The sequence below is a fragment of the Crinia signifera genome, chromosome 9, assembly GCF_055691185.1.
Source record: "Crinia signifera chromosome 9, ASM5569118v1, whole genome shotgun sequence".
NCBI lineage: Eukaryota > Metazoa > Chordata > Amphibia > Anura > Myobatrachidae > Crinia > Crinia signifera.
The window spans coordinates 128,623,549-128,649,306 of NC_139225.1; the positions used below are offsets into that span (position 1 = coordinate 128,623,549).

The 25,758-nt window shown below is 42.7% G+C and overlaps 1 protein-coding gene across 4 annotated transcripts in view; it reads right to left on the minus strand.

The window, feature by feature from the left end:
• The window catches only part of DPF1 (double PHD fingers 1), an 81,798-nt gene that overhangs the window by 37,347 nt on the left and 18,693 nt on the right, over positions 1 to 25,758 (minus strand). Inside the window, exons 2-3 of one of the 4 annotated variants that reach the window (XM_083159755.1) lie at positions 7,537 to 7,697; positions 3,997 to 4,089 (exon numbers count right to left, since the gene is read on the minus strand). In XM_083159755.1, coding sequence (XP_083015881.1) covers positions 3,997 to 4,089; positions 7,537 to 7,697 — 254 coding nt within the window. Of the gene's footprint in view, positions 1 to 3,981; positions 4,090 to 7,527; positions 7,698 to 25,758 lie in introns of all 4 variants that reach the window. The other 3 variants (XM_083159753.1, XM_083159754.1, XM_083159752.1) reach the window with 3 other exon arrangements.

The window sequence follows — 25,758 nt, forward strand, 5'->3', positions numbered from 1 at the left end:
CTTTGCGAGCCAACCTGAATCATTCCAAGAGTCACATAGCGTACCATCAATAAAAAAAAAAATTATGACAAAAAAAATTATGCATGGCAACCAATCATATATTGCCATTTTTCTGGCATAGTTTTTCAAACATCCGATTGGATGGCATAGGTTATGGAACATGTTTGTTTTTTTTGCAGCAGCAGCTTTCAGAAATCTCTGACACAGAAAAGAAAAGGCTTAACCTTAAGCCGACCAAAACAGTGTGACATGGCCTGAATTGAGGCATTTATGTAAAACAGGATCAATGGTAAAACATTTCTTTCAGAACAGGAATGGGGAAAAATCTAAGTGAATCTGAGAACCGCATGACTTTTTACAGCGTTTACAGCTGTGCACCACGATACCGCGGAAGCTGGCTTCGCACTTTCAGATAATATGGGAGGCTTTGGAGAAAGTAAGGAACAGCTATGCAAACGTTTAAAGTCAGATCATGCTCCCATAAAGACAAAATAAAAAAAACTCAAAAGTATAGAAAGTACATATATAAAGTACTGTTATAACATCTAAAGTAATAAACTGGAAAACAAGACATTAATACTAATACAGAAATAACATACAGTATATTCTAATAATCTACTAACATTTCTTATATTAATAAAAAAACCAATACCATATTAACAACCCTTTGCAATATTTAAAAATGTGTAATACAGAAATGACATATAAAAACAATGTAGTAATATATCAAGTAATACTCCAGTAATGTTTCATATTAACTTTAGTTACAGCCACATGGAGATTTCAATTCCACATTCATATGAACATACAAATAAAAATCAACATTCTAAAATATAAATTTTGACCCCAAAATCGTTTTTCAGATTACTATTCATATTAATTCCAATATACAGATAGTGGACAAAAAGAAAATGGAAAGATCTATGTAATACCGCTTTCACATCGCAATAGCCGGGTTGGACCGGGTCTGGCACTTTCACATTAAACCCGGGTCACCCATTATATAAAGGGCGACCCGGGTTTAACCCTTCTTATATCCTGAGTCGAATTGCCGGTTTGGTCAACCTGGGATATAAGGTTTGGTGCTTTCACACCGCACTTCAACCCGGGTCGCTCTGGCAATAACCTGGGTTTCAGGTGCGGTGTGAAGGGGGTGTTAATAAGGCACACCATGTGGCAAACAAACAATGTGTTGCCAGGTGGCAGATTAGAGTCGGTGCTTGATATGTAGATGCTGCACCAAGCAGCTGCTAAATTTAACAGGGAGAGTCGCTCCTGTATCAAGTAGCAAACCAGAGAAATATATATGAGCAGTGCTGGAAAAAGTACCGTATTTAAAATTACAAAGTCAATCCAATCTAATAAACAGATGTAGTTCCTGAGTTAAACAAATAACTTCTCAACATGGTCAGTGTTGAGAATAAAAATGTTATGTCTATCATTCTGTAGCATAGAGAAGACATCGGTTGACTTATTCAGCGCCAGAGGGATGGTTATTTGACTGTTTATGGGTTAGGAGCTTCACAGACCACTCAACTTGCTAATGGACTTCCGAAACCACTCAACTTGCTAATGGGGCTTCAGCGGCCACTGAACTTGCTCATAGAGCTTCACAGACCAATTGACTTGCTAAAGCAGCTTCAGAGATGCACATCTTGCTCGTGGACCTTCAGAGACCAAATAACTTAAAAAGGAGCTTCAGAGACCACTCAACTTGCTGATAGAGCTTCAAAGTCAGATCAACTTGCATGTGGAGCTTAAGAGACTGCTCGAATTGCTCATGGAGCTTCAGAGACCGAACATTTTGCAAAATGAGCTTCAGAGACTGCTCAACCTTCTAATGGAGCTTCAGAGACCGGTCAACTTGCTAAATGAGTTTCACGGACTTCTGAGCTTGCTAACGGAGATTCCTAAAGTTTCCTGAGCAATCATCAACAAACTACATGGCTTTGTACATCAGCAGATCTGATACCTGAGTACTAAAGGGAGATTCTGCCATGACTCCACCACCTTGTGCCAGGTGAGAGGTTTTTCTGTGGAATGATGGCACAGTATCTATTCTGCTTAATTCCAGACATCGGTAGATTCAATGCCACGATCCATACATGGGGCCAAATGTAATAGGGTGTGAGAATCAAAAAGTTAGAGTTTTTGGGATAGTTTTCCTTTTTTTTTTTTAAAAAAGGGGCAATCGTTTACAATGTAAAACCAGGTTGATTTTGCCATGTAACTGATTGCCGCTTTAAAAATTATTTTGAAAATACTCCAAAAATCTCTCACTTTTGATTCTCGCACCCTATTACATTTGGAACGTTGTCTCTATTAAGGGACTTTATATTCGTGTTTCCAGTTTCTTTTGTCCACTATCTGTAATATTGAGATACAAATTGTGCCCTGTTATAGGCATCACCTGAATTATGCCCCAGTGTTAAAAGGATTTGCATTCAGAGAGACCTGCAAAGCATTGTAGTACTCTAACCTGTAGTCACTGCGCTAAACACACTCTTGGACACAGTTCCGAAGTACAGTGGATGTGCACTGCATAGTACTTGGGCTCTGCACTTATACTCTGTGATTATGGGACTGGTACTTTATCACTTCCCAATCAGCTTTTACCTGTCAAGTTACAGGCTAAGTTTGAAAAAAATGGGGGCATATTGTCTGGTGATAAAGTACCAGCCACTTCAACGAGCTTAATCAATCTGTCCCTATATGATGCAGCCAGGATCTGCAAGTGCTAAGAACCGCCACCACTTTATTGCTAATTAAGTATTAAATTAGACTTGCCAGCTTATTCTGCAAACTAAGGTAAATGCCTTCTCAAATGGACAAAACCATGTAGTGCACTCTGCAGGTGGGGCAGATGTAACATGTGCAGAGAGAGTTAGATGTGGCTGAGTTATTTTGTTTCTGTGCAGGGAATATACTGACTGCTTTATTTTTACACTGCAATATAGATATCAGTTTGAAGTAAAACCCCACCCAAATGTAATTCTCTCTACACATGTTACATCTGCCCCACCTGCAGAGCACATGGTTTTGTACATTTGAGAAGGAATTTGCCTCTGCGAGTGAACCAGAATAAGGGCCCTTGACCTACAGCAAGCGCACACTCCAAAACTTTATCTGACTTCAATTATGTTATTCCTATGCACCGTCCTGCCAAATTATGGGGGAAAGTCATCAAAGCTTGGAGAGAGAGATAGGGAAGCGAGAGATGAAGTACCAACCAATCACCTCTAACCATCATTTTTCATATAGCCTGTGAATTGACAGTTAGGGGCGGATTGGTTGGTACTTTATCTCTCTGCACTTTATCTTTCTCTGAGGCTAGATACATATCTCCCTCGGCCGTAAAATGACAGGAGCTGATTGGTTGGTATTTGATCTTCCTCTACTTTATCTCTCTCTCTAGCTTTGATCATTTTAACCATATGTGTGCCAGTACGAGGTATGCCCTCAAAAAAAATGTGAAAAACTCATGTCAACTTTTTGACTGTCGTACTTCCCACTGTCGACCTAATTTCTTGTGTCAACCTTCCAACCATGTCGACCTAAATAGGGTAGACACAATGACCCATACCCCTGCAGCTGACCTCCATTCTATCCTGTATGTATGACTAAGTTCCGTGTATAAAGTTCTTTCTCTATTTCCGATGTAATAACAAAGTGCATATCTGCAGTAACTCATGGCAACCAACCAGACACTCGATAGAACCATCTAGCTCGCCCTGTCTTTTTATCCAGACTCAGAGTCCCAGCATGACCTGGATACAATGAGCTCTTTCTTCTGCTGTAATGGGATCTCTGCTCATGAAATGTTCTCTATATGCTACTGCACCGTACAACCTGATCTCTGATATACCTCCAATGTGCTTGCTCTGCGTTCTCTCAGTCTCCTCATACCTGGTGTGCAATGTGTTGCAGGTCCCACGATGCAGAGCATGATAACACCTGGGGCCCCCCAAACTAACTTCTTACCAAGTTTAAACTCACAGGGCCTGAGACGAGGATCCTCTAATATGTCCAGCCGCCTCTTCTTCCTCCAGCAGCGAGCAGGATACGTGTAGATCTGTCCCGGTGACAAGCCTGCAAGCAAACACATAAGTGGGGGGATGTTTATATTATAACAGGCAACAAATGCTCTACAACCTACAGAATAGTATTAGAAGCAATGGGATACACACAGAAGGAAGCGATTTACATAGTGAGGCTCATGTACAACTGGACCCCAATGCATTTCTCATTGCTGGACTGGGACGGGGATGCAGCCCAGGTGCAGTAAGTCAGGCAAGATGCATCCCAGGCTGACTAATACAGGCCACATGTTCGGATTCAGATCAGTTGTGTGTATAAATCTCTGGTTCAAAATACTGATGATGACCGACACCCACATCTGATTGGTTACATGCATCTAAGTCCCTCCCATTTGTTCGGAATTAGCTTTTATGATCTCTGCCATGTACTGTAATGAATTTTGCAGATCACACATCCTGATTGGTGCATTTGCTTCTGTTGTTTGCCGGAGTTAGGGAGTCCAATGTATTTGTAAATGTTGTGTTTACGGGCAGCTCAGCAAGCTTGCAACACAGTGCAATGCAAACGCTTCGCTATAGCGATACACTTGCAAAATCCTGCGGCCGCATTGGGGAGGGACCCAGTGTGCCTGGCGGCCGTGCCCTGTGCCAGGCAGTTCCCCACTGGTTGCCGCCAGCAGTTGTAATGTTGGCAAGATCACAACTGATCCTGAGTTAGGCCAATACATTAATCAGATGCAAGCTCTTAAGGTACCTTCTATTACGTAGAGCAGCTTTATTAATGACGTCCCATAAATGCCCTTATCTGCATATGCACATAAACAGACAAAACACAGCACTTTGGCCTATCTGTTTGGTTCCCGTTTACAGGTCTGTTACTGTATCCTCAACTCTCAGGTTGTTTCCTAACATATGTCAGGCCTTAAATGTCATTTTATAATAAGACTTACACACTGAAAGCAGACTCCATACTGTTCACAACACCCTTTCTTGCTGAGTTACAGTACCTTTGTACAACTATATATATAACTACCCACACTAGGCACAGCACAGCATTGGCCACTCCACAATGTAGCCTAGTTACCTCCACCCTTTGATTCATTTAAACCAACCGTGAAAATCAGCTATTTTATTTTGTGTTGCTCCAGGTCCAAAACTAGTACCCGCCACTGACCACCTCAATCCCTCCATTGTACCCCTTCAGAAAGATGCCATTGTGATTCGCATTACTGCAATCCACAGGCAAATTTAGCTCTTGCGAAATGAGGCCGTGGGGATAGTCAACACTGCTGCAAATGACAATGCCAGTCTGAGGTAAATTCAAGCAGAAGTAACCTGCAGGGTAACTGAAAGTCAATCCTAAATATATGGGCTCACTAAAACCTATGCTTGTTCCCTGGTGCACGTGACTATGCAGAAGAAAAAAAAATTATATGTCTCTCAACCAAACACAGTACCGACCAGCACTGTAATCAGACACCAGTCTTCACATGTGAGGGACAGAGTGACAAAGGCAGACGTCTCGCAAAGACTACACATAAAATACATAATTAAGCTCCGGTGCATTCGCTGTACAAATACACTAAAATCTTTACAAAAGAGAAATATAATAATGTAACCATATATAACAAATGAAAAAAGTGGAATAAAACAAGCACTAAAGCACATGTGTAAATATTGCTGAGCTCACCAAAATGATACACAGAATGCAGTGTTACTTTGGAGTCTAATACCCCTTTCACACTGGCCACCCGGCAATTACCCGGAATTTTTGAGTACCGGGTCATTTTGCCGGGTGCAGCCTGACCCCAATTCACACCACCCGCAAATTAGCGGGTTAAAGCTTTTCAACGTGGGAATTTGCTGAAAAGCGCAGGTTTTTTTGTGGTGTGAAAGGGTCAACACGGGTCTTAAATCCCGGCACGCTGACCCTGGTCAAGAGCAGGGTCGGAGTGCTGAGATGTAAGACCCGTGCTGAACCTTTTACACCAAAGAAAAACCCGGGTGTTTCAGCAAATTCCCGAGTTGAAAATCTTTAACCCGGTAATTTGCTTCTGGTGTGAAAAGGGGTATAAGGGGTACATTTACTACAGATTCTAAAAATTAAAAGAGGTGATGTTTGCCATAGCAACCAATCAAAGTATGTCTATAATTTCTCTATTGCATCCTAGAAAATCAAAGACAGAATGCGATTGGTGGCTATGGTCAACATTGAAGCTGTAATATTTAAGTAAAAATCAAATCAAACATTTGATTGGTTGAAATGGTTAACACCCCCTTTTCTGTCCCAACTATCTGTGGGCGTTCATAAGTGTTATGCTGTGCCTTAGCTTGGAAGTAGTCATCTCCTGTCAGAAAGCCTGATATGCAGATGTAGCCGGGAATTTGTAAACATGAAACATTTATCAGCGGCACAAACTAATATCTTACAGAAGAATAACTGTAGCTTTAATCATATTGCTCTCCCAGTGTGGCATACTACCCTGAGAGACGCGGAAGGATTGTAAGCTCCTAGACCCAGGCTCTATCCTGGGTATAAATCTGAGTAGTAAGTGAATTTATATGGGTTATGAATGTGGTGTCCCTAAAACTCATCATACAGGTTATGCATGTGCGTGCCTCTGTCTGTGGCAACAGGTGGTAACTACCGTGTGATGGGCAGAGAAATAGCACACACAGGCAAATTCATATGGGTGTGGTATGCCTGGCAGACAGTCGGGACTCCGATGGTCAGTATCAGGGCTGCCACTAGGAATTTTGGGGCCTGAGACTGATTTCCAGTCTGGGCCCCTCCTCATCTCCCCCCTCCTTCACTTACCGCCCCACTCCTGCTCCCTCATCCCAGCAGGTCCCGAAGCACAGGCTTCTTCAACGCAGGATGCCTGCGGCCAATTAAAATGCAGCACCGGCTGGTGCGCCAATCAGAACTTGTGTACTGGGAGCTGCTCTGATTGGCTCAAAAGTCGGTGCAGCATTTTAATTGGCCCCCAGCATGCTGCATTGAAGAAACCTATGCTATGTTCAGTGCACCGAGCGCAGGCAGTCAAAGGGGGGAGATGCCAGACCCTTCCAGAGGCCGGGGCCCGGGACAGCTGTACCCACAGCACCCCCCTATTGGCGGCCCTGGTCCGTATGCAGAGATCGAAATCTGCCGGCACTATGACCGGGGCAAGTGCAACGAAGCTGTGCTCGCCACAGGTTCTATTCTCCCTCTATGGGGGTCGTGGCCCCCCACGAGCGAGAATAGCTCCGGTCAGTCGGGATCCCAACTGTCGGCATTTTACAGTCGGAATTCTGACGCTGGAATACTAACCATAGCAATCCGGACTGTCCTTCCGTCATCCGGCACCCAATTCATATATACAGTGTACTTATTTACTGTAACTGCTTACTTTACAACAGGGAAATAGCAGGTACTTTAGAGCTGGAATGGTTGCTATGGGATACACCACTAGTTTCCATTCTGCCGGATTCATATATTGGCACCTACACTTCTCACCTGGGCCCCTGTGCGTCTTCTCCATCCAGATGTAACAGTTGTTCTGGGCCACGCCGGTCTGGGAGTCCAGGAATGGCAGCCTCATGCTCCTCTCGGCACACAGACGAGCGTTATAGCTGCGGCAATGCTCTATGGCTTCCCGGTAGAAGTCCTCTCCCAGCCTGTGGGGACAGAAATACAGCCCACATTAATGAGTTTACGACATAGAAGGTTGACATGGAAAAGGTCGACATGCTTTTTTCATGATTTATTTATTTACATTACCATCCCAGTGGGCACAGAGAGACAATATAACAGTGTGTAAACAAAGACATAAAAACTGTGAAAAAGTCATGTCGACAGTTAAGCATGTCAACCTAATACATGTCAACATTTTTCATTGTGCTGACCTTTTGACTGTTGACCAATAGTGGTCGACCTTTTGACCTAGACACTGTCAACATAATGACCTATACCCCCAGAATTAGGCCCTAGACTTGACTATCTCTGACTATTGGTGTAACAAGTACGTAAGAGGGGTTTTTCAACTTGTCCTAGTTAATAAAGCTAAATTTGAAGGCTCCATGCTGTCTTGTTTAATAGTATTGGAAGGGATGTGTTTAGCATTTCGTTGTTTGGGGTACCGGCAGTCACAATACTGACACCGGCATCCCGAGTGTCGACAGGAGACCGACAACGTAATCATGACATTTTTGATGGTTGGTTGAGGAGAGAGAGGATTAGGCACTTAGAACGGGGGTTATGGTTAGGCTGAGAGGTGGTGGGTTAGTCACTAGCGGGGGGGCGGGGGTAGGGTTCAGAGGCGAGGGGGGGATTGGGCTGCTGTGAGGGTGGGTTAAGGTTAGGCAGGCAGAGTGATTGGATGCCGGCAGTCACATTACCGACACTGGCATCCGGAGAGTCGACAGGAGACCGGCAATGGGATCCTGAAATTGATGGGGGTTAGTTGCGGAGAGAGAGGACAAGGCACTTAGAACAGGGGCATGGTTAGGCTGAGAGATGGCAGGTTAGTCACTAGCGGGGGGGGGGTTAGGGTTCAGAGGCGAGGGGGGGGATTGGGCTGCTATGAGCGAGGGTTAAGGTTAGGGAGGCAGAGCGATTTCCTCCATAGGGATGCCAGCGTCTGTATTCTGACCGCTGGTCATCCATATGTACAGTATCCCTATTGGAAGGTTTCAGTCTTCCGCACTATGGGCCTGATTAAGACATGATTGCAGGACAAATTTTTTCTCAAAATTGGCAAAACCATGCTGCACTGCAGGTGGGGCAGATGTAACATGTGCAGAGAGAGTTAAATTTGGGGGAGTTATTTTGTCTCTGTGCAGGGTAAATACTGGGGGATCCGGTCACTAGGTCTACAAGCCTTAGGTTGACACCACTAGGTCGACATGCATGAAGGTCAACATGACTGAAGGTCGACATGGGGTTAGGTTGACAGGGTCTTTAGGTTGACATAAACATTAGGTCAATATGGGGAAGGCCGACAGTCAAAAGGTCAACATGGGGGATTTCACGTTTTTTTTTGAGCCGACACCTACCGACAGGCGGTATTTCATGCCCTACCATCCACTAGGGCGTGGTGGGAGAATAAAATAGTGCCCGAAGCATGGCGAGCACAGCGAGCCATGCGAGAGGACGCAGTGCTACGTTTCAATATCCATGTTGACTGTGCCGACATTCAGGACAAAAAAAGAGCAAAAAACCCCATGTCAACCTAATGATTATGTCAGCATAATGACCCCGTCGACCTATCCCGTGTCGACCTTCAGTCATGTCGACCTAGTGGTGTCAACCTAATACTTGCTGAGCTAGTTGTTGTCTATTCAATGATTCATACCCAATACTGGCTGCTTTATTTTCACATTTAAGTTTGAACACAACCCACCCAAATGTAACTGTTGAGGAGTTTCTAAACACAGAGGGTTAAAACACATAAACAAATAAAAATAACTGGTACTTCGTTCTCACTTTTAATTTAACAGTGTTTAAAGTGTGTTCTCAAAGATTAGTAAAGTAATCAGCCCACCCATAACGTAATGTATTTAAAGATCCATTCAAAACAACCTAACCATCAAACAGTATTTTCATGTGCTCCAGTCAAGACCTTTCTGGAAGTGATCATTGCTGACATCAGAGACCCACCCAAAAACTGCCTTTTCACAAACACACCCAGAAAACACCATGTTTCCAGCCATAAACGCCAGCTTTAAACTGCGCATACTCTGTGACATCTTTGCGTATGGATATTTTTTTTTGTTATGTGGTTCTGCACAAGCGAGATGCGAATGCCGAACATGCACAGTTGTTCAATTATCACACAATTTGCGAATTCTGTGATTATTGAATTGATGCCCGTTGTGTGTACGATTTCTTAAAGTAGAATTTGCCCTATTTTGAGAATAAGAAAAATTCACATTTTGCAGATAAGCATGAGTTTTGCACAATACAACATACGGAGAAATTTCTAGAAGTGTCAGATGATAATGCATTCACGTTACATGTTCATTAAATTGATGTATAGTTAATAAAGTTGATTAAATATGAATGAACCAGTAGATTAAAAAGTCCAGTCAGCTGATGTCGCCTTATGCATGTACTGTGGGGAAAAGTGTGCTTAAATCGGGAGTACCAGGGTTCCTTAATAAAGACACTGAAATGTTAGGTCTGTCGATCAGGTGTATTGGACAGAGTTTACTGGACGTGTATCCTTTGGGATCTTCTCCACAACCATCCTCCCAAAAAATGTATATTAAATATTTACTAACTATATTGGGCCTTATTCAGGTTGGTTTTCGAAAGCAAACTCCTTCTTTAATGGGCAAAACCATGTGCACTGCATTTCTTAGACACTGCCGGCACCATGGCAGTTAGGAGCTGATTAACTGATTTATCACTCTGTATTAATCGGATCCCAAATTATCATCAAGGCCATTTTTGCGCAACTTGTTTGTTACTGCCATTAGCTGCTGCAGTGCCATGGTGCCGCATTACTGGGAAAAATATGACTTGAATGGTGTCACTGTGAGGGTAATGCCTACATCACTTTCCAATTGTAAAGCGCAATGGAATATGCTACTATATAAGAAACTGTACATAAATAATTTCAAGGTCAGGGATAAACTGTATAAACCTCATAGCTCTATGTAATATGGGGAGAAGACTAAATTAAAAAATAAAAACCCTTTAGGAACAGTGTCACAAAATGATGTACTAGTTATTGCAAGCACAGATTGTGGAAGCTGTCATGCACAAGAAAAGGGCATTCCCCACCTTGTTAGCCCCTACGACAAGTGCAAGCAGCCAATTCCTGCTAGAGTATCAGTTATCACACTGTATAATGGATGTTTGCGGAATTGCATAAAAGTGAGAAATGGTCTAGTCATGAGGGCATGCAAAAGGGCCGAGAGGTTTTGTAACATAGAAACATAGAATTTGACGGCAGATAAGAACCATTTGGCCCATCTAGTCTGCCCCTTTTTTACCCTTCTGGTACTCTCAACCCTTTTTGATCCTTATTTCTTTGTAAGGATATTCATATGCCTATCCCAAGCATGTTTACATTATTCTACTGTCTTAGCCTCTACCACCTCTGATGGGAGGCTATTCCACTTATCCACTACCCTTTCTGTGAAGTAATTCTAACATTTCCCCTGAACCTACCTCCCTCCAGTTTCAGTGCATGTCCTCGTGTTCTATTACTTCTTTTCCTTTGAAGAAAATTTCCCTCCTGTACTATAAAACCCTTGATATATTTGAAGATTTCTATCATGTCCCCCCTTTCCCTTCTCTGCTCCAAACTATACATGTTAAGATCTTTTAGTCTTTCCAGGTAAGTTTTGTGATGTAGGCCATGCAAAATTTTAGTTGCCCTTCTTTGTACACTCTCTAATGTATTTATATCCTTCTGAAGATATGGTCTCCAGAACTGAACACATTATTCCAGATGAGGCCGTACCAATGACCTATACAGTGGCATTATTACTTCTTTTTTCTGCTACTGATTCCTCTCCCTATGCAACCAAGCATCTGACTTGCCTTCCTCGTTGCTTTGCTACATTGCTTTCCTGCCTTTAAGTTACTAGAAATAGTGACTCCTAGATCTCTTTCCTCCTCAGCAGTTTCCATTATAGTACCCTTGATACTATATTGAGCTTTTGGGTTTTTGAGTCCCAAGTGCATAATTTTGCATTTTTTAGCATTAAACTGTAGTTGCCATGCTCTTGACCAATTCTCAAGTTTACCTAGATCATTTGATTTACCCCTCCTGGTGTGTCTACTCTGTTGCATATCTTTTTGTCATCTGCAAAAATGCATACTTTCCTTTCTATACCATTTGCAATGTCACTAACAAAGATATTAAAGAGCACTGGTCCAAGTACAGATCCCTGGGGTACTCCACTGGTAACATTTCCCTCCATAGAATGCACAACAACTGTCTGTTTTCTATCCTGCAACCAGGTGCTTATCCATTTAATTGTTTTATAATCCAATCCCACACTTTCAAGTTTATTTAGCAGTCTGCGATGGGGGACAGTGTCAAATGCCTTACTAAAGTCTAGATATGCCACATGTACAGCCCCCCTCCCCCCCGTTCATCTATCATTTTGGTCACGGAGTCATAAAAGTCAATAAGATTTGTTTGGCATGATCTCCCTGCAGTAAAACCATGCTGTTTTGGATCCTGCAAGTTGTTTAATTTAAGATATTCGACTATTCTTTATTTTAATAGTGTTTCCATTCATTTCCCTACTACTGGTGTAAGGCTCACTGGTCTGCAGTTACTTTCTTCTTCTTTGCTTCCGCTTTTGTGCAGTGGAACTACATTTGCTCTTTTCCAGTCCTCTGGAACTGCACCTGAATCTAGTGACTAGTTGAATAAATCTGTTAATGGTGCTACCAGCACATCTTTTAGTACCCTTGGATGCATTCCGTCTGGCCCCATTGATTTATCCACTTTCAGTCTTGAGAGTTCTGTTAGGACTTTCTCCTTAGTAAATGTACTTCTATCTACCTTATTTTTCTGAATGTCCTTGCAACTTAACTGTGGTCCCTTTAGTATTGCACTTTTTATTTTTTTCCATCTCTCCTGCACTCCTTTCAAGTTCCTCCAATCCGCTAATGCAGGGGTTCCCAATCTTTTTTGAATCATGGCACCCTAGAGTATCAAAAAAAATTTTATGGCACCCCTAGGCCCCCCAAAAATGAATTTGATTGGGTTTATATGCGATTCTTAGGGTCATTTATGTTGTAAAGGGCAGGATTTGCATCTGTTTGTACACATATTTCATGATAGGCAGCCACCAGCACTGGTTTTGCCCATACAAATTAACCATAAATAGTTTGAATTGGTCCTGGACCACCAACCTGGGGCACCCCTGCAAGTGTCCTGAGGCACCCCAGGGAGCCACGGCACACAGTTTGGGAACCACTGCGCTAATGAATCGCTTAAACATCCCATTTTTGCAAAGTCAGTCGTCCTAAAATCCAACACCTTAGTTTTTGTGTGACTGAAGTTGGATCCTGCCTTGATACTAAACCATACTGCTTGATGATCACTGGATCCCAGGTTCTCGCCCACATATATGTCTGATATCCTGTCACCATTTGTGAGTATTAAATCTAATATTGAGTCTTTGCGAGTAGGCTCCCTCACCAATTGCTTGAGAGATTGCACCCTGGAGGGAATTTAAAAATTTGCCACTTGTAGTTGACCTTGCAAAAGACTCCTCCCAATTCACATCAGGTAGATTAAAGTCTCCCATGATTATGACTTCTCCCTTTGTAAAAGGCAGATAAACATATTCTCCGTCTTTATAAATTAACGGTAAATAAAGCTAAATACACGCTACATGGCATTATTATCGGAACTCCAGGCAAACTATATAGGGCATGCACAATGAACTATATTATTAACGATAATGTTCAGTAAAATCACTCGGTACACCATCGAACACGAAGAAGATGATGAAGTCAGATTTGATTACATGTTCAGGCAACAAGGGGATCGTTATCGACTGGCAGGAGTGTGCATCGTAAATGACATACTGTAGTGCGCACACACTAAACGATAATATTGTTAATGATATTGTAATTGTGCATACCGTTAAAAAAGATCTTACAGCGTGTACCCAAGATAATATGAAGATGAACAATGAAGGGGAATATATTCTAGAAGAGAACATTACAGTATGAGATGCTCTAGCACTGTCACCAGGAGTCGATGAAGGGCTAGTCTAATACACGACAGCATACAGACTTATGTCCCGCTTATGAGCACAAGACTTTAGTAAATACTGTATATGGCTGTAAGTAACAAAATACAAGTGGTACAATTTACACCCAAAAACTGTAACAAAACATGTTAGTTTTTTTAAATGCTTTATTATATTATTATTATTATATAAATAATATTATTATTATTATTATTACTATTATTATTAATAATAATAATAAGTTTATTTGTCAGTACATAATTATGATCCTTTTTTTTGACCATAATGCCAGTAAAATACATTGTCCATGGTCGTTAACACAGGTCACTCTCACGGTTTATAGGGGACTTTGTACACATATCTATAGGTACGTAGTCTGACGCACAAGACAGAGCGACTATATTAAAAGAAATGACTTCCTACATCACAGAAGTATAATAAATGGATGCAGGAATCAACACAAATACTCTGTGATGTTAAATACAAAGTGCAAATGTTTGCTTATTTAATACCAAATAATGAAAGAAAAACATGCAATAGCTGAAAGATTCACACCCACTGTTTTAATCCTTGTTAGGAGCAATCACTTAAGTGGGTAAGGCTCTAGGGCAGTGATTTTCAACCTTTTTACCTCGCGGCACACCAAACAAGTTTTTAAAATTGCCAAGGCCCACCATGAGATCCCCACAGGGAAAAACACATTGGCCCCCATAGGAAAAAAAACAAACCTATTAGCCCCCAAATGAAAAAACAATCACACTGGTCCCCACAGGTAACAAAAATAAAATACACTGACACTTTACATGAAAAGAAGAGACCAGTATATAACAGTTGAACTGGTGGTGGCTGTAATAAACTGGTTTGGGCATCTCAAGATCTGGGGGCACACTTGAGACCAGCTCAAGGCAAACTAGTGTGCCACGGCACAGTGGTTGAAAAATGCTGCTCTCGGGTATGGGTCATTAGGTCGACACTGTCTAGGTCCACCACTATTGGGGGACAGTCTAGTGGTGCCACTAGGCTGTTTTACGCTGCCCGATTTTTCAGGGGCAAAATGCGCCCTGCCCTTCTAGCAGCATCCTGCTAAAATAGCCTGCTGCCTGTCCCCGCCAGAAGCACGGGGAAGCCCAGCCCAGGGTAGATGCCCGGCGCTTCAACGGCAGTGACTTCGGCGGGGCCAGGCCCGCCCCTTTTGGCAAGTCTCCTTTTGTGATGGCGCCGGCAGGGCCGCCCCTTTCATGACGTCATTGCCCAGGCCCGTCCCCTCTACTGACGCAGGCAGTCGGAGCCAGCCCATAACTGTGACGCTGGCGGATGGGGCCCGCCCACAATGGTGACGTCGGCGGGCTCTGTCCGCCCCCTTTATGCTGCCCCCGTGCAGCACCGCCCTGCCATGCCCAGTTCCTAGTCATTAGGTCAACACATGAAAAGGTCGTCATGGCCGAACAGTCGACAAAAGCAAAAGGACAGCATGACAATGGTTGACATGGTAAAAGGTCGAAATTAGTTTTTCGCAGTTTTGTGGTGTATATGTCAACATAGGTTGACATGGGCACCATATAAGTCTACCGCGTCCCCTTGTATGGCTTGCTGAACTCACCATGCTTTGGGCACACTATTTTATCCTCCTGCTATGCCCACTGGGATAGTAAAGCAAGAACAAGTTTTTTTTTTCTTTTTTTAAATCATAAATAACTCGTCAAACTTTTTTTTTTTTTTTTTAACACCAGGACATGGAGTTTTTTGCATATTGGCCACCTACATGTGGGCTTTGCTGTGTACTTGGGGTCGCTGTCCTGCTGAATTCTGGAGTCCATGAAGCAGCATTATGCACCCACCATAAATGTCCTACTTTTAACATCATCCTTCTGGAAGACGATGTCAGATAGGGCAGTGGGTGGGGCTTGATGATGCAATGGGCGGGAAACATGTATGATGACACATAGTACATAATTGCACCTCTGATCACACTGGTGGCTGGGCCTTTTGACAGATCTCAGCCCACTTCTGTGGTATCAGATACAGCTAACAGTAATCCAGGAAAGTAGGTAACTATGCACTAGTCATAGCATTAGTAATGCTATAAAGAATGATGGAATAAAATGTAGTGTTAGGCTTGCATTTGAGGCCTTAAATTCCCTTTTGGTCTCAAAACCCTAGATTCTTTTTTTTTTTTTTAAATATTTTTTTTGGGGCACCCTAAAGTTTATGCTTCTCCTGGACGTTATAGCCAACATCACAGTTGTGTTAAATCTCCAAATCTATGGTAGACTTGAAAGTGCTCCAGGGAATATCAAATTACTTTGAAATCTTAACCCAGATTGGTGCATTAAAAAAAATTGCTTTAAATATTCTTTGATCTTCATGATGAAGCCACTGGTTCGAAATGCGCTAAACAATTGTAGAACTTTCCAAACAGTTCAAATTTTATTTTCTTTTGTTTTGTTAATCAACTGAAACACTTTAGATGTGCGCTGATTAACTTCAATCAATTAATTATGTGGAATATGAAGACAAATGTCCCTGGGGTTATTTTGGCATATTCTAGTAAAATTAATTGAAATCAATTAAGAAAAGTCTCTAGATTAGTTAATTGTTTTTATTTGTGATACATTTTTGCTATTCGTGGCAAACCAAATTTATTCCATGATGGCAACTAAACTGCATTGATTGGCTAGTCTTATAGCCTGCTCATTTCCTGTAGGCTGGCACCCAACTCCTGATCCAGGTCCTCCTCAGCTGCCAGAAGAGGTGCCTTCTCCTGATTCCATGCGGGGCTCCAAGGGGTATATTGAGTAATGGTCAACTTTAATCAATTTTTATTGATTTCATGTGGGTGGAGATTTAACTAAATCTCTCATCTACTAACATTTAAAAAATAATTTCATGTGTTCCTTCTACTTTGTTCTTTTATGTTACCTTTTCCTAAATGTTTTTTGTTTTTTTTTGTCTTACCTCTCTGTACCTTATTCTTTTGTTTGTTATCGTATAAAACCAATAAAAAGTAATTTCAAAAATCATCTTTTAAAATCTGTATTTCAGCCCCTGGAACCCAACATCATTTGAGATCGATTTTCATTGATTTGAATTTGATAAAAATCAACCTTTAGTAATTAAACTCAAGACTCCTTTCGATTTGTGTCTCGCTGTTATGGAGCTCTCCTGTCTGACTCCCTGTGGGATGGACTTCAGTGGTTGTGCCTGCATTACAACTGGTCGCTGGTCCACTCATTGGATCCCTTGGACCTTGTGACTTGACTTTGCCCAGGGCCATCTTCATACATAGGCACACCAGGGCCCCATGATTCTTAGGGTCTTCAAGCAAAGGCGGACTGGGCCAGGGGGCATCTGTCCCCTGGGCAGGTAAAGATTTTTGGGTACTTGTTTCCTAGAACGGCCACAATCGTGAGTGATCGTGGCTCTTAATTAAGGGACACGATCCTCACGATGTGGCCGATTTTTAACAATTTTTTCACTTTGATTGACAGAAATCGGGTCAATCGGTCGGTCGCGACCAATTAAAATCGGCCGCGATGCGACCGACCGATTGACCCGATTTTTCCATAGACTTCAATGTTAAAAAATCTTTTAACATTGAAATCGGTCGGTCTTGTGCCATTATAATGGCACAAGATGAGATGGACTTGATTAAGTCCATCTCACATAGGGAAAAATGATAAAAAAGGTGAAATGTGCCAATATGACCCATTTCACATTTTTTCTTGTGCATCTAGCCAAAATTGCTTAGTCAAAATTGGGCATTAGCCAATATCTCATTGCGTCCCCCCCCCCTTTATTTAGAAAGTAATTTACAGTTAAATCTACAGATCAAGGCATTGCCATCTTCAAGTAGCTGGGTCTCTTCTCCAATGAGCCTCTGTGAGGTTCTCCAATTCCTTCCTCTATCTCCTAAAAAGAGAAGGAATCTCCTTCACCTGAATGGTCACAAGCTTGTATTTTCCGGATGCTCCTGTAGTCCTTTTCACTCACATGCCGTTTAATATATAACACAGACTAATTTCCAACTGACTTCTAAAGTTCACGCTCTTCCATACCGACATTAAACTTTAGTTTATGGAATTCTTAACACTGGTCAAGTTTAATCAATTTTCATTGATTCGATATGGGTGGAAATTGAACTAAATCTCCAGGTCTTAAATACACATTCACTAACATTTAAAATTGAATATTAAAAATCATCTTTTAATAAATTGGTACTTTAGCCTCGGAAACCAAACATCATTTGAGATGGATTTTCATCAATTTGAATTCAATATATTAGACCCGTAGTAAATAAACCAGCAAGGCTCTTCTTGATTGGCATTACCTTAACTTCCTATGACCCCCCATATGACACTTGAGTTTTGACATTGGACATTACCAGACAAAACTCTTCCAATAAGAAAAAATTGGCAATGAAAGAGAAAAGGCTGATATTATGTTGTTACAAGAAACCCATTTTGAAAATGCCCAACTCTTCTTGACTGCTAAATCTTTCACACAGACCTTCTATTCTACTTCCGCAATGAAACAGAGGAAGGTGTCCATGACTTCACAACTTCTATTCAGCCCCCTAGGTTGTTGTTGTAGCACGATTCTAAAGGTGGGTACACACGGAACGATTTGAAGGACAATGTGGGCATTCCCGATCGATGGGAACGACCAATCGTTCAAATCGTTCCATGCATCATTAACGATGTGCGTATCCGCCAATCATTAACAATGGTCTATGATCTTTCCTGCATGCAGGAAGGTCATAGACCAATCGTTCCGTGTGTATGCATGATGAACGATTTGATACATTCATGAACGATGTAAGAACGCTTCCGGCATCATTCCGTGTGTACGCACCTTAACTATTGTATCAAACAATCCCTTCAGTTTACACCCCTAACATAAGACAGAGTATCTTTCTGTCCTCCTTTTTTTACATGCCTTACCAAGATTACTAAAAGAGCCATATTACGGAGGAGACTTTAACTTGACCCACAATGAAAAGGTTCCCCAGGGATTAAAATAAATTAACCTGCCAATCACGTTTATAAAAAAAAAACTTTTTGAAGCATAGAGAGTTCTTTATCTACACGAGCGTACACACTTCTTACCCCCCTCAATACCTCTATTCCCGAAATGACCGCTTTCTTATTAGTGATATGGCAATCTGGGGCTTAGATCTATTGTTTCCGGATTTGATCATTCTTTAGACACCCTTGCTATTCCTTTTACAGAACACTGCGACTGGGCCTCCCTAGGCGTAAGATCTACTCCATCTTTCTTTCTTACATCTGATATCATATTTCAGAAGTATTTTCTATTACCCAATCCCCTGATTTATCTTCCCCTATAGTATAGGGTGTTCATTAGAGGCCACTTCATTTCAGTCACTTAAGGCTAGAATGTCAATGGATTCACGAACTTGGCACTCAGATATGCGAACTCACCAGGATTCATCAACTTCATCCAAGAAGCTCCATTTATAATAAATGTCTTTCTCTTAAAGGCCAATTAAATCAAATATTTTTAGAAAAGGTGGCCAAAACACTTTGATGTTTCCAACACCTTTTCTATGATTGAGGGGATAAAGCAGAGGCCCTGCTGACTACCAAATGATGTGCCCGTCACACCGACAATAGGATAATGTAGGTTAAGGACTCCTCATGCTAACTGGTTTATAAACTTAGATCTATTGCGCAATGCTTCAGGAACTTTATTTGAAGTTGTACAACCTTACCTATCTATCCCATAAGTTTTCTACCATCGAGACTCATAAAAAATATTTTCTAAATTCCTGCTCTTTACCTAAGCGATCATCCTTCCAAGACCTTAAGCTCAATAAGGCTACCTCCTCAGAAGACATACAATGTACCACTAAATCTTTAATCCTCCTCTGCTACCGGTCCAGATGGCCACTCTGCAATCTGTTCAAAAAATTGTAAAAATCCCAACCTTGAGCTTTTTAATGCCATTCTTAAAGGGACCATCTGGAATGCGTGTGGCAATTATACGCTCAATCTAACTTTTATATTCAAATTTATTTGTTTGCAAAAAATCCTAGCAAAGTGCCTTGCAAAAGGTATCCCATCAGTAGTTCACACAGAGCAAATAGGATTAAATCCTGGGAGACAGACCCTTGATCATATCCAGTATGCTACTTGTCCTCTTGATATTCGCCTTAAGGATAAAGCCTTGGCTGCAAAATCAAACTGAATCCTGATATCTTTGCAATACAAGTGTGATCCTCTGAATATAACATTTTATTAAATAAGGATGATATTCTGCTACAAACCCACTAATAATACTCCCAAATTTGTTGAAGTACATTGCTCTCTTTGGGGAGTAATTTTTATACCAACTCATGTAAAACAGAGGTACTGGAGCTTAATGTAGCACATTCTATTTGGTCAGTTAGATCGTCCATTTAAATGGCAAAAAACAAAGTCTTAAGTATCTAGGCATTCATTCATTATCCAGAATTTTTCCAGAACGTGAGGCAAATCTAGCCAGATGGAATTTGTATTTAAGCTCTTGGACAAGACAAGCAAATGCTATTAAAATAAACATTCTGCCTATATTTCTAAAGCGATGTGAGCCTACTAATGTAAGACTTCCCATTTCTTATGGTCAGGATGGCACCAGAGTCAAAAGTCGCCATAAACCAGAAAAAAAGAAGGTGGTCTTGGTGTCCCCAACCTCAGATTCTATATTCTTACCTTGCTCTAGTTGTGCTTTTAAATTCCGATCACTCTTCCAAGGTTTGAGTTAAAATGTAATTAGATTTAGTACAGTCTGTGTCTGTTTCTTCCCTAGCTTGTATTCCATGATGGGTTCCAATCTACTTAAATAAAGTCCCATTTCAAACATTCTCCCACAATTCTCCCTAACCATATGGGATTTAACAACTCTCCTTTTCCTTACTGTTCCCATCTCCTGTTCTTGCTTCATTCTGGCATAACTCCCCACAGGTCTAGATGTTAGGTCTTTCTCTCTTTGGATTATAGGTGGCTCCTATTTCTCTCTGATCTAGCAACCCTTAGAAGTTTTTATTCATTTACAGATCTCAGGAAAAATTTATCATCCCTTGCATAATCTATTTCAGTATTCCAACATTTTCGGCATTTTCTGTAATTCCATTGCTAATTTTTGGCCAGCGAATGACGGCAGGCTTTGATCCCCGGCTACAGTTTATTATCTATCCCATTCTACTTTTTCATAATATTCCCACTTTAGAAGCCCACAAGTTAGTATTGGAGCAGGATGCACGGGAGACCTTTAAACAGGACACCTGGCAGCACATTTATTTCAATCTTGCATCTTCACTCACTTCAGTATGCATTAGAGAAAACTCATTAAAGGTTTACCAGCTTTGGTACCTAGATGGTGCTAGATGGACCACATAACATTTACTCATCCACCTCAAATTTATGTTAGGGGGCAGTAGTCCACTGGTACTCTGTCCCACTTATTCTGGAATCTGGCTCCCACAATCCCTCACCTACTGAGTCTCATTCAGGGATGTATGCAAATCCAATGATTTGTTTTCCTTCTCGATTGTGTGACATCTGTACCTGTGCAGAAGCAGCAGGTGACAGGTTTAAGAACCGAAAAAGACAAGAGAACTTAAGTGCAGTAAAGCCTTCTTCAAGCTGGAAAAATAAAATTCTGTCTGGATGACTCAAAGACAATGTCGAGGTAGACAGTCAAAAGGTCAACAGTGGAAAAAAAGGTCAACAGTCAAAAGTTCAACATTGACAATAGGTCGACAGTCAGATGGTCAACAATAACAATAGGTCAACAGTCAAAAGGTCAACATTGACAATAGGTCAACAGTCAAAAGGTTGACACAAGAAAAAGGTCATTATGGAAAAGGTCAACACTAATGCTGGACACATATCAGACCAACTTTCATCCAACCATCCAACAGTTGGTTGGATGGAATAGAAATCTGGTACTGGATGGGAGCAAATGACAAATTACTGGTAATGGATTTCCTCACAAACCCAGGAAAATGGACAAAAACATTCAGTGATTTTTTTTTTTAAATCAAACAGATACAACTACATTACTTTGTCTGAGTGACAGGTTTTCTCCATTTCTAGATTTTTTTAGAACAAATGACTGAATTACAAATTACATTTGCTCCCATCTAGTACCAAATTTTTATTCCATCCAACCAACTAGTTGGATGGTTGGATGAAAGTTGGTCTGATGTGTGGACAGCATTAGAAAAGTTGACATGAGTTTTTCACAATATTTTTGCACTGTTTCATGATTTACCATCCATGTGGACTTACATCCATGTGGACTCTGAAAGGGAACAATAAAGTGTGCCGAGCACAGCAGTAGCGGAGCGAGCCACCTGGCCCAAAGCATGGTGAGTGAAGCGAGCTTTGCGAGGGTACATGCTACACTAACTGAGCTACACTAACTAAATGAGCTGAGGTGTCAAGTTGCCACCAAAAAACATGAAAACTTATGTTGACCTTTTCAAGTGTCGAACTTTAGTCCATAGCCTGGGGAAGCCGATACTCCGTACACCGCAAAAACCGGAAGTCATACTACCTGAACTTCCGGCCACGGACAGCTGACTCGCGGAGAATCGGAACGAGTGCCGCATGGAGAAGACAGAAAGCCAGAAGACCAAGGTAAGCTTAGGGACAGATAGGGAAACCTAGGTTCTTCAATCTAGTGCCAGACACCTAAACCACTGCACCGACCCACGGACCCCAATCAATTGCTCATAAAGGCCCTTATTCTGGTTGGTGCGGCCGGAGCCGCATATGCGGCTCTGACCGTGCAGGCGAATCCCCGCCTTCCATACGGATCGCCACGGCCGTCCGTACGCGGACATGTGGCGGTCCGCATGAAAATGGCGGGGGATATGCCTCCACCATCTTGGAGCAGCCCCCTGCATTCGATGGTCGCCGACCATCGAAGGCAGGGCCGCACGCTCCACCAGCTCCCGCACCCATAGACCTCACGGACACTTGTCCGTGTGAAAGCATGTATGGGGGCGGGCAGCTGACATCCGGCGATGTCAGATTCCCGCCCCCAACACATGCGTCACAGCCTCATTTCCATGCGTACGCCCCGCGTTTGCATGGGAACGCCCATTAAACACGGGGCGTATGCATAGGGAAATGAGGCTAGGTAGCCCCTCACGCCCCTATCCACCCCCTTTGCGGCGGTAAAATAAAATGTGCGGCGATTTCGCCTGCACATGCGCAGAGTGCCCTCTGCACATGCGCAGAGCGAAAACATCGGCGGAACGGCCGCAAGCGGCCGTTACCGCTTAGATCAGAATAAGGGCCAAAGAGCTGTAAACAGAGCTGTAAACCTGAACAGCAAAGCACATTTTATTTACCTTTATTTTTTATTTTTATTCTTTGCATTCACACCACTTTCAAGCACTTTTAAATTTAACCTATGAATTTTAGTCCCTGTCAACCTTTTGTCAATATTCACCTTTTGACTCTTGACTTTTTGGTTTCGACCTTTTGACTGTCTACCTCAGGCAAGTCCAAACTATGGCCGTCCAGCTGTTGTGAAACTAGAAGTCCCATCATGCCTTGCCACAGTTATGCTATTAGGGAATGCTAAAACTGTGGCAAGGCATGCTGGGATGTGTAGTTTCACAACAGCTGGAGGGCCACAGTTTGGACATGCCTGGTCTACCTGGACCTTAAGTGTGACCTATACCAAACTCGACTGCCAGTCCTGAAACAAAGGAAGTCCCTTAGTCAAATGAACCAGTAAATCTGGCCTTGCTCACTGTATCTGAAGGAAAGTACCAGACTGACTATTATGGAGAAACAACACAGGCTCATATTCCTGGTCACCCTGGTACTGTTAGTGTGTGGGAAAACAAGGGGGAACCAAGGAACTGACTCACAGTGGCCATTTCCTGGGTTACACAATGCCAGACTGATTACTATTACTATACGGAAGCCAAATAACAGAGGCTGACCACTCTTCAATGTAAAGCAGCCCAAACACCACAAATGAGAGGCCACTTTGATTCAGGAGGGCCACTAATTCAAGGCAAAACCTGGCTGTAAATTGTTGCCACTTTAGAAATACGGCTATTCTCGGTCAACGTAGTGCAATTCTGCCAAACCTGGACCCAATATATACCCAAATATGTTAGAATAAAGGCCCTAATTCAGATTGGCTGGGTAAGCTGCCAAAATTGCAGCTTACTGAGCACATGAGACGCCGCCCCGGATGTAAATCCACCCCCCGCATCGTACGGTCACACATCCACTCGCATGCCTCCACTAGCAGGAGAAATCATTGGATGGTCGCCGACCATCGAAAGATTTCTTCTGCCTTCGCAAAAAAAGTCTCAACTGACCTTCATTTACGAACGCCAGGACGAAGACGGGGCGGGCGGCTGATGTCCTATGATGTCAGCCGCCCGCCCGGGTACCTATGGGAATACCAATAGTTTTTCATGGAGATGCCCATAAAACGATGGGTGATCCCATGGGCAAGTGCCATTTTTGCCCCTGTCCGCCCCTGGCCCTCCCTCCCCGCAGCCAATGGCCCGGCGAGTGTGTATCACTGAAGCCGTTCGCTGTCGGGGTTTGCACATGTGCAGAAATGCACATGCACAAACCCTGACCATCAGGGCTGGGGCCAAATTCGGATCACTAAGAAGCATCCTGAATCGGCCCCAAAGTTCAAAAAGGAGTCCAAGGGGAAAAATGACATTAACCTTGTTCGGAGCTATTCAATTAACACAGCACCAGGACATTAACCCGGAAGATGCACCTTGCCATGACTAATGTATGGGGCTTCGTCACAATAAGCGGCATTTCCCTGGTTATGTGCCAGGCGCCATGCTAGTACTGTACGCTGTAACAAAGTAACTAGCCTCTAGGCACTAGTTTGGTCCAATTTCTGAACGCGCCCTCGGGATGATGGGAGCAGAAATCTGCTAATCACAGGTTCAATTAAATATCTTTGGGAACATAACTTGGAAGGAAGATCCCAGCAAAGACAATTGAATCACCCCTTAAGAAATGTAAAAATAAATTTATAGACATTCACAAGGGATACGGTCGTATTGTCGACCCGACTTAGGTCGACAGTCATTAGGTCGACCATGTTGGGTCGACAGGCAACAAGGTTGACAGGGTTCTAGGTCGACATGGATGAAGGTCAACAGGTGTCTAGGTCGACATAGGACATGGTCGACATGGTTTTAGGTCAACAAATGTGTTAGATCGACATGGGTTAGGTCGACAGGTCGTGAGGTCGACATGAGTTTTTTCACTGTTTTTTGAGCCGACATATGCCGACAGGCGGCATTTCATGCCCTACCATCCACTAGGGTGTGGTGGGAGAATAAAATAGTGTGCCGAACGTAGCGAGGCACCGTGCCCGAAGCATCATGAGCAAAGCGAGCGATGCGAGGGGCTGCGGTTGACCTCCAACTGTGTCCATGTCGACATGCGGGTAAAAAAAACTGGGGGGAAAACCATGTCGACATCACGACCTGTTGACCTAACCCATGTCGACCTAAACCCATGTCGACCTTGTCCCATGTCGACCTAGACACCTGTCGACCTTCATTCATGTTGACCTAGAACCCTTGACCAAGCAGTGTCGACCTAAGTCGGGTCGACAATACGATCCACACCCATTCACAAGGTAGGAATAGGCTGCAAAATAATATCCAATTGTTTGGAAAAACCTATGAGCACTGTTGTATCAAACATGAGGAAAAGGAAAATGCATTAGACCACTCAGACATTGCCTAGACAAGGCCGTCTGTCAAATCTCAGCACCAGAGCAAGGAGATGTGTGAGGGACACCACGGAGGGGTCAACTGTCACTGTGGAGATACAGAGCTCAGTGACTGAGACTGGGGTGACTGTGCAGCAGTCACCCATATCATGTGGTCTGCATACACCTGGCCTGTATGGGAGGGTGGCTAGGAAGAGACCACTATCACTGAGCAGGAGCTACAGAACTCCACATATTTTATAATTGGCAGCCACCAGCACTG